Source organism: Ammospiza caudacuta, chromosome 3 (genome assembly GCF_027887145.1).
Source record: "Ammospiza caudacuta isolate bAmmCau1 chromosome 3, bAmmCau1.pri, whole genome shotgun sequence".
Lineage (NCBI taxonomy): Eukaryota > Metazoa > Chordata > Aves > Passeriformes > Passerellidae > Ammospiza > Ammospiza caudacuta.
In genome coordinates, this window is record NC_080595.1 from 99,140,483 (window position 1) to 99,153,418 (window position 12,936).

At 34.1% G+C, this 12,936-nt stretch overlaps 1 protein-coding gene across 18 annotated transcripts in view; it reads right to left on the reverse strand.

The window, feature by feature from the left end:
- Positions 1 to 12,936, reverse strand: part of RIMS1 (regulating synaptic membrane exocytosis 1) — a 306,518-nt gene that overhangs the window by 95,944 nt on the left and 197,638 nt on the right. For 6 of the 18 annotated variants that reach the window (XM_058801444.1, XM_058801434.1, XM_058801437.1 and 3 more), the window contains 4 exons: positions 10,540 to 10,699; positions 9,914 to 10,039; positions 5,871 to 5,933; positions 1,598 to 1,687 (listed from right to left, as the gene is read on the reverse strand). In XM_058801444.1, coding sequence (XP_058657427.1) covers positions 1,598 to 1,687; positions 5,871 to 5,933; positions 9,914 to 10,039; positions 10,540 to 10,699 — 439 coding nt within the window. The remainder of the gene's footprint in view (positions 1 to 1,597; positions 1,688 to 5,870; positions 5,934 to 9,913; positions 10,040 to 10,539; positions 10,700 to 12,936) is intronic. The other 12 variants (XM_058801438.1, XM_058801429.1, XM_058801436.1 and 9 more) reach the window with 3 other exon arrangements.

Here is a 12,936-nt window from a genome sequence, read left to right on the forward strand (position 1 = left end):
GTAGCAAGAGAGGCCACTAATACAGACTAAACATTTTCTTTACATACATCCTTCTGCTTATGCAAAATGATGCAGATTCTGCACAGTGCCCAGTGGACATAGGTGGACATGAATTCTAAAGGCATAGTGGAACCACTTCACATCAGGACAGATGTAGTTTGGAGTATACAGTTTATAATTACCAGTCAGTGTTTCACTGAATATTCAACTTGATGGGTGGCATCTTGAAGTAAATGCAGAACACACTGCTCACATTTATATGCAGTTACATTAGGTAACTGCTTGTAGATGAAGGCAGCTGTATGTATGCACACACTCAGTAATTAATGTGATGCTACAATATCTTTTAAAAATATCTAGAAAAATATCTCTATTTCATTCTGAGTGGCTCTATATCAGCTGTTTTTTTAATTTATTTTTTTTAACAACCATGTTCATATTATCTGTAATGTCTTGAGCTCAGACTTAAAAAGGAATAAACTACTGTAGATCCATCAGGGATACCTCAGCAGAACATTAGTCCTTTCTCTGCAACAAGAGCATAACTTTAGAAAAAGCAAAGTTCCAACCAAGGAGCAGCAGGAAGTGGGGAGAAAGGAATGGGAGATTTTAAACAAAAAACTCTGGTAAAACCCTATCTTAAAGAGGAAAGTGCTTTCTTAGTGCCTTTTTCATGCATCCTGCCCCACAATAAAGAAACTAACACAACTGTTACAACCAACACACTGTGTATTGACTAAAAAAGCATTATTAACTTCCATACTAGTTAAACACGTACTGGACAGACTAAAATGTAATTCTGTCCTATTCCCATGCACTTACTGAGCCTAAAGTCTCACTCTAAGGTGGTATAATTCCTAGCCAAAAACATGAGTAGTGATGAAAAGTTCTCTTGTGGAATCACCTTTTTAACACCAGTTGTATGTGATTCACCTAAAATTTTGAATCAAACTATTGTAATTGTAGAAGTACAGAAAGCATCCATAACATGCCTGCACAATGTACATGACACAATAATATTTAATTTAAATTGCAAACATGTCTTAAGACTCATGTGAACCTTAATATTATATCAGAGCAAAAAAACCTTAATGCAGTTATCCACCTTGCAAAAGCAGATGCAGCAGGTTAAAGAAAGCAATGATGTTATGCTGTTCTGTAAGAAATATATCAGTATTGATACAGTTCTGGTTTGAAATGTGAAAGTTTTGTTGTATTTTCTAATTTATGCCACCGCTTTATTAGCAGTCCACAGAAAAAGCAAGAAACAGATGTAATGCTTTTTAGCAAATGATGATGAAGAATCACAACCAAGTGGTAGTTGCAAAATACTTAACACTGCAATGCTATTATCAGCATACTGAGGACTTTTGTAAACAATGAACATCAGCTTGAACTAAGATGAAGTAGCTGGAAGCGGTCATAAACTCCAACACACAATTTACATGACATACATGAATACAGGAGCAAAAATGTCTACAAATACCAAAGCAGACAAGAAATGTACAAGAATGTGGAATAGTCATATGAAGAAAAACAAAACTTATAAAGATCACCAGCACAGATGACAAGAAATTCATAAGTTTTTATTTTATACCTTTCTCGTTCTGGTGAATGCAAACTAGTATCTGGTCTCAAGCAGTTGGTACTAGCACTCCTAGCCCTGTCAAGGGAGGGCTGCAGTTCACTAGTGCCAGTGCATTGCATCCAATGGTAGAAGAGAAAGAAAAGGAAAACAAAGAAAGGAATACAATGTTAGATATTAACTCATAAAATAATGCTCTCTTTACAGAAAATGTAGAATCACAATGATTTAATTAAGGAAAACGTAAAAGGGTTGACTGGATGATAGTGTCAAGAGTTGTTTAGAAAATAAAAAGCAAACAAAAGGCTGCGAGAAATTTTTTGCAAATATCATTGAAATGTTTAAAACTGAATGAGACAGAACAGCATCCACTTGTGAGAAAAGTGGAATGAGAAATATCAAACAATAAATTTATATCCTTATTAACAGCAATAAGTTTTAAGCCAACATAAAATAATGTGATCCACTATATGTCATGTGAAATCCCTTTACAGTGAAGCTCATTTATTCTGCAAAATCCATATTAGATACCAAACAAGTGGGGGGATTAATCCTCAGTGTCTTACCTAACCAGCAGATCATCTCCAAATTTCGATATTCGTAAATTAAGGCAATCATGAAGGAGTGAAATATCCTGTCTAATCACGGGTTTGGTCTTAGCACATGCAGGAAGAGTTGAGCTTTGTAAATTAAAATTATTTAAACAAAATGAAAATAAATTTAACATGTAACAGAAATCTCATACATAAACAAAAGAATGTAATATAGAAAAAACATGCAACATATAATTTTAACAGAGAATACAACTCCAACTAATACAGAATAGTTTGTTTCAGGGTTTTTTTGTAACATAGGTGTTAATTTAAATAACTAGATGAAGTTATTTTAGGATTTTATCCCTTATCTCTCAGTCACAAAAATGTATGAAACTTTTTGTTCTTTTTTTCTTTAACAAGGGAAGTCTACTTATTTTTTTAAAAAGAAGCTAACTACTTAAAGGGGACTCTAAACACTTCTTACCTGTATAGGTTCCAATGAGTACCATTTTCTAGTAAAGGCATCTTGGGTGGTAATGTTTTATAGTGCCTAACAGAACTTCTGGAATGTGGTGGGTCAGAAAAGAACAAAGGACAACACAAAAAAATGCCAGAAATAAAAAGACAGGTAAAGGCAAGCCAAGACTGACCAGAACATAAAATAAATGCATAATATTCTATTATATTGTTTAGCTGTAGGAGTAGATATCTCATCTATGTTTTTCTCAAGTACTGTGACAGCTATCTGGGGGAGAAAATTTTCTATTAACCCTTTTCTTAATAAAGTGCAAGAACTTATGCCAATGCTAGTACAGGTCAGATGTTTTCTTGAAATGGAAGTAATATATATTCCATTTATAGATACTTTACATTATAAAGTGCAGACTGTTTTAAGTTTATATTAAATTACTCTTTATTTCTCTTAGTGATGCCTTACTTAGACCTGCAGAAATTTTTACCTCTTCAGTAGCTAAGCATGAAAGTCTCACTAAAACAGGGATATATAGCATCAAAAATTTAATTACAGATGTATTAGCAGCTGGATGTTTTTAATGTGGAAGTCTTTTGAAAGTGGCATATCAGATTCAAAATTTACCAGTAACTAAATGTTATTAATTATAAGCTAATTAAAAAACTTAGGAGAACTATTACATCAGCCAGCACAGCAGCACTAAGGTGGCACATGACAACTGTCTAATATCATCATAGATTTCAGAGAAGGAAACGTTTATTTTATCAGCCAGCTCTCCCCACTGAACAAGAGAGAAATTTAAAGGCAGACAGAGGCTGCTGAATGGGAATTATGGCCATTTAATGGCTAAGGATTAGTAACAACATTCTAACAATTTTCCACATACCCTACTAGGGCACAACTATGGAACTACTGGGAGAAGAACCAGCAGGCTTGAGGATTTTGCAGCAGTCTGTCCTGACAGGACATTTCATTCCTGTTAAGCCTTGGGCCAAAGCACAGCAGGATCAACATCAGAAACCTGGCTGTGTCACAGACAGACGAAACAACTCTCTGCCTGGAAACATCAGTGTTTGTAAAACCCTAAAGGATTTAACAGAGGAGCTTTGACTCTCCTTGTATGGGTTTAGTGGCCACCACTGGTGAATTCTCTATCAGAGGTCACTGTAACATGGCACAGGAGGAAAAAAGGAATGGCTGTCACCAGGCCAATCCTGGCTTATGGGCAGATATTACCAATCAAACTAGGGGTGATCTAAGACATGGAATGTGGCAATCCATGATCTATAGCATAGGTAGACAGCTTTCCTCCATTTCTATTAGTTAATAATTGCATACAGAGCAACAGGATGAATAGCTAGGACTAGTATTTCAAACTGCTATTACATTAAACTCACCATACATATTAACTCTGTAGCTTAGACTACCTAATTTCTTTCATTTAACATGAACCCATTAACATTTCTTTCCCATTTTAAGCTGAAGCTCTCTCAAGGACTAATTAAACCATTGTTCAGCAAGCTGCCTAAAAAACAAGAATAAAGCCTTATAAAATTTCTAACATGAATAAATGTCAGGTCACTAGAAATAAGAAAGGAAAGAAGATGGCATAGAACAAATTTTTGCTGAAACTGTTTTCAAAATTATTCTTTCAAGAACATATATTGCCAGTTTATTTGGAATTGGGGTGTATAAGCCTCAGAGTTAAATTTAGAAGAATTAATCTATTGTCATCTATCGCTTTTATATTCATCTTCAATACATTACAAGTATCATCCTCGTTTATAGTATACCACTACCATTACTTTTAAAGGGTGATTTTTTTGTGATTTTTTGATCACAAAAACACTGTAGTAATAAATGGAATAAAGAAAAAGGCAAGGAAGTGCTGTAGGCTCTGAATTCAGTGTAGCTATTACCTAACTCTAATTGCTGTCCTTGCAAAAAGGACACAACTTAGAAAAAATTGTGCAGAACTTTTTGCTGTGACCAGACTGGTTTGGTAGATTTGTAAAACTATTTGAAAGCTAATGGCTGGGCAAAGACATAAAATAACAAGAAGTTAAATAAATTAATGAATTTTAAAATTAAAATCTTGATGAAAAAGTCTTTTTAGCTGAAATACAAGAATGAGAATATTTCTACTGATAACAAAAACTTAATTTAACAGCTTCACTCATGCAGATTTTTTTGAAAGCTTACATATTTATTTACTATTTTTATACTACTCTGCTTTATAAGAAAACCCTATCACAGCATCCTCAATACTGCTTCAAATTTGATAATGAAAATTAAAGCAAGCCAAGACATTTAAAAAAATAAACAGTACTTTGTAAGAGAAAAATCCTAAATCAAATAAAAGAATAATAGCACTAGACAACATAGTTTAACATTTGGTGATTTTAAACATTTAGCACTGACACAAAACTCTCATCAACATCCTGATCCTGAAGGGACAAAGGATAACCACCTGATTGAGTTAGTTAAATGGTTAACTACTTCAACTTACATTTTTATTTATTGTAAATGAAAAATGTTCTACACAATGTCATGGATTTTTAACACAGTTAACAGACATGGTGGTAAAAAAAGTGGGGGAGCAGACTTTGATTTTTTAGATAAAGATATTTCAGTCCTGTTTAGTTTCACAACTCTGGAAAGTGGTAAGACAGGGAGCTCCCAGCTTTGAAACAAGAGACTAAAGAAGACTGAAGATGGGCCCAAACTACAAAGTTTACATGTGGATCCAATTTATAGAACAATTTTTAGATGCAAAAACAAGTGACACAAAACCCCTCAAATCTGGGATTCCAGTAAGCCCTTGTACATCAGGATTTATTCCTCTGCAAGTAACTAAATCAGCATAAGTGTCACAACAAGCAAAGATTGTTTAATTGTGCATGGCTGTTATATAAACATAAAAATGCAAACAAAAGAAAAAAAAACAACTAAGAAACCAATGTTTGAAATTATTACAATGCTCATGCATTGGGAGATCAGGACTTTTGTAACTAGACAGAAAATCTACCAGAAAACACAACTGCAAAACCAAAGTTTCTTCAACTCCTTTAGTCCTTACTACTGAGATTCAAAAACAAATACACACATCTGAATCTAAATTAAAACAAACAAAAAAGAACGACTGACATCTGGATCACAATGTCCTTGGAAGTTCTTTATGCACTGGGACTCAATACCACCATGGAGAAAACGTTGGGCACACAAAGTGGGCAGAACTAAGCAGGTGTGTTTGAGATTCCCACACTCCTGTATTTACCTGATGGTGTGTAGGCACTCTGCACTTCTTCCTCGCTTTGCTCTGGGCAGCATAAGAAGCTCACTGCACAGACAGGATGGGTGGTGAGTGAAACAGATATAGTTATGAAGCATTAGATGACATGGGTTATGCCAATGACAAGCAAATGAAAACATCAAAAGAAATGAGAAGCATTCACCCAGATAGATAGTCTGGTAAGACTGCATGTCTCAAAATATATGAGTCCAAAAATGCATGTAATAACTACATTTTCAACAAGTTCATTTTAGTGTGGCACCTTCCTCTGTGATATTTTTCGTTTAAATTCAGATTTACTTTTTCACAGCTCTTCATGATGAAACAAATAACATAAAATGGCTACAGTTTTCTAATAACCTCCTGTCTCATGAACTAATTAATGGAGAACTGCTTTAGGAAAAAAAAGAAAGATGTCTGTTGTTTGCTTTGTGTTGGGTTTTGTGGCTTCCTAAGCTACAAAATCATACAGGTAAAAGCAGTGAAGGTTTGGTAATGATTTAATGCAGGTTGGTTTATGGGAAGAATAACCATTCACTCTTTAGGGAAAATCAAAAATATATGTTCATTTGAAATATCGTGTTTGGCCAAACAGAAATTCTGACTCATAGCTCTTAAAATGTTTTTGTAATGATAATCCTAAAGAAACAAATAAAAAAACTAATCAGCCATCAGACTTTTGGTTTCTTATTCTCTCAAATTGAGGAAAATCAGCCATCTATTCTACTTTAATTATATTGTAAGCAAACACATACTATAGCCAGCAAGATGGTAAAATTAATGCATATTTATGCCTATGGTAAATATGACTATGATATGAAATATCCCTTGAATAAGCCTGTAGTTTTATGCACTTCAACACAATCAGAAAGAGCAAGCTTCAAAACTCCTATCATTGTAAATATGAAAATAAAGGTAAGCTTCATGGAAACATGCTAATTTTAAAAGAAGCAGGGAATCCCATGAAGTACTATGGCAAAAAAAAAAAAAAGAGAGAAAATATTACAAGACAGATAAAGTAGCAGTTGTTCAATGTGTTTCATACTTCATGTCATTATAAAATGATGCATTTCATTGATACACTATAGGCATTATTTACCTAAAATTCTAAACATAGCAGACTGAAATAATGGCTTGTGAGTCATGGAAGACTTAATTACATCTGGAGCTGCCAGCTTGATGTAACAACACGAATTAGAGTTGAACTGAATCTTTAAATTTTCTTTCTAAGCCAAATTGCTGTTCATAAGATCAGACAGAATTTATATGCATCTTTCCACATTGCAAACTATGGATTTTAGGAAAAAAGTTACTATTTTCTTTAGAGTTGCAAAGTAGATGCAAAGTCCACATTAAATCATAGAGTACTTTGTTAATATTTACATTTCGTAAGCCAGAGTATCTATGGTAATTGGCCCAAAGCAAACACTGATAAAGAAGTCATCCTGAAAAGTGATATAAAATAACAAATTCACCATGAAATTTTCTAGTTAAAAAAAAAAGCAAAAGAATCCATCAAGAAGATTACCAATATTGTGAGACTATACAGTTCTCTGATAAATTAAGTCTGTTTTGGAGGACATTTAAAGTAGAGATTACTATTCCCAAATAAATGTTTTCTATACTCATAATTGAGATATTTTACTTAGGAATAAAAGAAACACAAAAAAAAAGTGCCATGCTTTTGAAAATTGGACAATGGTTTCCTAATAAAAGGCTTTTCCTAACAGTTTATATATATTCATATATATATATGTATGTATATATGTATATAAATATATATAACACTGTTGAAGTGGACAAATAAGTTCCACTGGAAACTTATTGCAACAGATGCTTCTGTAAGAGAGTGGTAGTACCTATTTTTACAAAGACCTATATTATGATTTAATATTGATTTTGAACCATTAATAGATAATTGAGAAAACTTTTGAAACTAATCAGCTGCGGCAATCTCTGGCATGCAATTATTGGGTAGTTCCTCAGCTTTCAAGCCAAGTTTACATTAGATATCTATGTGAATGTACTTGTTTAGGTGAAGGGTTCAGTAAATGCAGAACACAATATCTACACTACTCTTGATACTAATCCATAATATTTAATGAAGTTGGGTTTTTTAATTCTTGGATGTGACAGAGGATCTTTTTTAACAAAACCTGGTTTGGATCTTTCATATGATGCTATTCTTTTGTACTGAAAGCTGGCAAAACCAGCCAGAACTAAACAGACTTCACAACTGATCAAATCTGGAGGAAAAGATGAAAAGGAAAATGGGGAAAAGGAGACCACTGCAGACAAGATTATTACTCAAGAACACAAGTACATGGACCCATCTTTAAATCCCGAAAATCAGCAATGTACATCCTTCATGTCTGAGCTTTAAACTTCCAAAAAAGTTTTGTGAACACTGAAAAGAATTGAAGACTCTGAACAAATCCAGCAGCCCATTGCTTATCCCCAGGAAAGGCTCAGGGTAAACCCAATTCCTCTCCAACCATAATCCATGGATATATCACCAGTTATATCCAGGTTTGAAGCTTTACTAAAAGAGAAATTTCTAGACAGCTAACTGTCTGTATTTATACTGACAAAAGCTACTTTTTAAAACCTTTTTCTCTTCAAATCTGATTAATAACAAATCAATTCAAGAAATATCTTCAGAAATCTTTTTAATATATCACTGCCCCCCCAAAAAAAAAACAGAAAAAACTTGCAACAAGTGGACATTACTTGAATTAGCCTAACTATAAATCTGACTACTATACTTAAAAACAATTTTAATTCACCTCTGAAAGAAAATTCAGTGCAAAAATCCAACTTAGTCACTTCTGTACACACTTCTTGCCTATCTGAATTTTTAAATGTACCATATTACTCAATAGTTCCCACACTTATGTTACTATACTACAAAGGTAAAACAGGCAAGATCATATGCAAAACTGAATTAGCTGAACTGCAAGAGTCATCTGTTATTCAGTCTTTGTGCTGCTTAAAATCTGGCCAAAGATTTCCAGAGACTTTTATGGTTTAATGTTTACATCTTTTCATGTCACTCCAAAATGTATGTTCCACATGGAATTTATTGGATTATAGGGAAAGATTCTGTTACACTTAGTTCTAAAAGCAGTTACTTACTGCCAAGAAAAAAAAAATACAAGACATTACTATGACAATTGATCCTATCTGAATGGTAAGTTTCCTACTAAAGTCCAGCTACATGATTTTTTTAAAGTAAACAAAATCCCATAAAGATTGATAGTCTATGTGACTCTCATCATTATTTTTCACAACTGCTGAGCTGAAATACCTTTCTAAGCTTTTTCTACAGGTAAAAACTAAAAAGAAATTCTAATTTCTTCCATTTTATCAGAATACAGACACCTGAAAACAGTGCCTACGAGGGGAGGCCAAGCGTTCTTTGAGTGTAGCCCCTCCATGACAGGGAGAGATGTGTTTGTGTCACACATCTAAGACTGGAAATTTCTGCACCCTACAACTAGTACTGCACCTATCCTTACTATGCCTGGGTAATGTAGAAAGTTCACCAGAATGTTACATAAGATGCTGGGAGACTGTACCCATAGGTGTCCAAAATTTATAAGCATATGAATTCAAATTAGCATGCCTCCAACTCCCAGCAAGGAGGAATTAATGTCTGGCATTTTGCTGGTAAATTTACCAGCACAACTGGTAAATTCTGGTATTACAGGAAGGCCTAGAGCATACACAAAGATGCATGGCTTTCTAGCAAAAATCTCTGGGCTTCATTTGGGAAAAAGCAGTAGAATATCTAGGCAAGACAGACAAGAATCATTTGTCTAGATACCTGCAATTACTGTCAACTCAGTGCATAGTTTTACCAAAAAAAAAAAGGGTATAGACAATTTAACAGTGGCACTAGATCTATCAGTTAGGATGAATTCTCTCCCTTCCCCATTTCTATTAGTCACATTTCTAATGAAAACTTGAAAATTAGGCAAACTGACAAGATTTCTAAACTTTTGTCCACGTTCAGGCTGACAATGTACCTTTCTTGATCAGACAAATACTGACTATCCATCTCTCTGGATCTGTAATCAACTGGAGTTCTGGAGGCATCATGGTGTCTAGTTGGAGAACGTGATCTTCTCATCTGATGAATTTCATCTAAACTCCTGAAAAGCAGAAGTATGTATGATGATCTTGTTTTCTCATTAATAGCAATGGATCACAGTACAAGTTGGTTGAAGGAATTCTTTAATTATAAATTATTAATCCATGATTTCTGTAAGAATGCCACTAAAAATTATGCAATTTATACATGCCACTATTATCCTACAAATATTCTTAAGTAGGATAATAATATTCATACAAGATTCTGCCACTGACTGAAAAAAATTTCCAAACCTATGTATTACTTATGGTACACAAATGATGAATCACAGAGAAAATATGAGTAAAAAGAGGTAAGTCTTACAAAGTTATGATTCACCCCATGAGTGCTCTTGAGTGAATAACGAAAGCATATATCAAGTTCAAATACTGCACTGATAAATTAAGATAGAAAAAACAAGCTTTATAATTGTGAAAAATTCCTGAACAAGAGAAAGGTTAACAATGACACAAACAATTATACAAACATGAAAGCACGCAGAGTTTCACTGGAGGTGCCTACCTCTGTAATGGCACATTTGGTAAACGTGAACGGGGCCTGCCCTGATCGTCACCACGGTGAGGAGACACGGAGCGTGAACGATGATGAGTTGTTGTTCTCTGCTGCTCTGGCACAGTTAGCGTTGTGGATTTACCTTCTCTAGTACTAGACCTATAACCTACTGGCAAGAGGGTAACAAAAGGCAATTAGAGACTAAAAGTCTGGCTTTAGAAAGAATTCAGATGCATAGACTTCCAGGACCACATATCCAAACACTTACACAACTTTCAGGTCATCACTCAGCTGTTGTACATCCCGATATATCATGCAGAATAAATCACTAGCATTACCTTTAAATGTCTACATGTACAGAGACTGAAAAAATGAGACTTCTTGATGCACTGAAGAATGTGGAGCAGTTTTCTTACTTGGGGAAGAATATTCTGGGTATTTTGTGTATATAAAAAAATATTTGAAAGGAATGTAAACAGTGCGGGTTTACCTCATCTAAAAAATTGTTAGCAGTAGTTACTTACTGCCAAGAAAAAAAAAATCAAACACATGACTATGACAATTGATCTTATCTGAATGGCAAGCTTGGTATTATAGTCTAGCTATATAATTTTTTAAAGTAAACAACATCCCATAAAGATTGATAATCTATGTGACTGCCAAGGCCTACAACAGCATTGACTCACACAGGGCTGCTCATATATAAAGCATCTTTCTGCCTCTTATTTCAGTTAGAGATATTCTCCTAATGAACTTGGCCAAAGCCACCTACTTAAAAAAACTAACAGGATTTAGAGCATATTGTACTGAATATTGGGTGTTGCATACTGTGCAGAATATTTTTTTCCAAATATTGTGATTGAGTAGAAAAATTTCTCACAGTATTTTTAAATAGGACTTAAAAAAACCCCAGTGGAATGTTAGCACATTTTCAATATTTCAACATTGTTGTGACTTTTTCTATGTAGCACACTCTTTGTCTTGTTATACATTTTGACTCCCATCCTAAAACAGACAATGAAGCTTAGTAAGATAGCAACTTTCAAAAGGTACCTGTTAATTTTCCAAAAGAACCTAAGGAGATCTGCTCAGACTTCACTTGCTCATTTCTAGACGTTTAAATGAGATTACAAGAATCCCATGACAGAAAATCCCTTAATGATACAGAAAGTCATCCCTTAAATCATCCTTTAATCACTTTAAAAATTCTTTCTTAGTTATCCAAATAATAATTTTTCTTCTCTGAATTTGTCTAGAATTAAAGTTACTGTAATGTGTGATTTTGTTCAGCTAAAAAAAACCAGCTTCTATCAGAAATCCTCTTTTCATGCAGGAAAAGACTATGATTTATCACCCAATTGTCAATTGGAAAAATTTAATAAATTAAATAAATTGCACTTTTTATGGATCTCACTACAGAGTTTTAACTTTGGGGTTTTTTCATATTTTTTATAATTTGTATAATTCTTCTAGTTCTTCTCTGGTCCTCTACAAAATTACGAACAGTCCCTCTTTTAAAAGTGTGCCCTGTATGCAGATTCTGCATGAGGCTTGATCAGGCATTCAATGACATTTCACGACCTCTTTAGCTGCAGGTTTGAACCCTGACCACAAACATCAAAGCAGCATTCACACTTTTTTCCCAAAATGTGTAAGAGTTTACCAATGCACCCTAATGGCCTCTAAAAATTGACAACATGAAAATATCTACTGGGGTTTGTCAACCTTTTAACAAAGTAGGACTTCAATGTTCTGCAGGTTTTGGTATGTTGTGCTGCTGGAGTACCTTACCTGCCAAAAAAGTGTTTCAGAGTTCTGTAATAAAACTACAAAGAAACATGAGGATCTCCCTGATCTCAGGACAAGGATTGGGTGCAAATTGTGAAGCAAAAGGGGGACACCCCCAGGACTTAAATGGAGATTCATGACCCAGGATTGCTGCAGAAATTGTCTAGGTCTTTTGTGAGAGGAAGAAAATAGATAACAAAAGGTGGATGTGTTCCCTTTTCCTGGACAACTAAATCTAAGCTGTATTTGCAAAAATAAAATTAATTTTCCAAATAAGCTTGTGCTAGAAAAAATCCTGTCCTCTCTATCAGTAGGAAGAGCAGTTTACATGCATTAAACACTAAAACCAAAGAAATCTTAAACATCTTTTCAGTCTTTAAGCAATTCTACTAAAACACATACAACTTAAGTTTAGGAAATTAAATATAGATTTAAATTTAAAATATATTTCTAGTCTCCCTAAAAAGCTGCACATAGGATTCTCCTGTAGAAGTTTAGTATAGAAAGATGATTTTATGTTATATTTTGCACAGCCAAGCTATCTCAGGAACAACACCTGAAATTTATGCAGTGTGTGCACACAAAGCTTACAGAACAGAGACAGTAATTCATACTTAT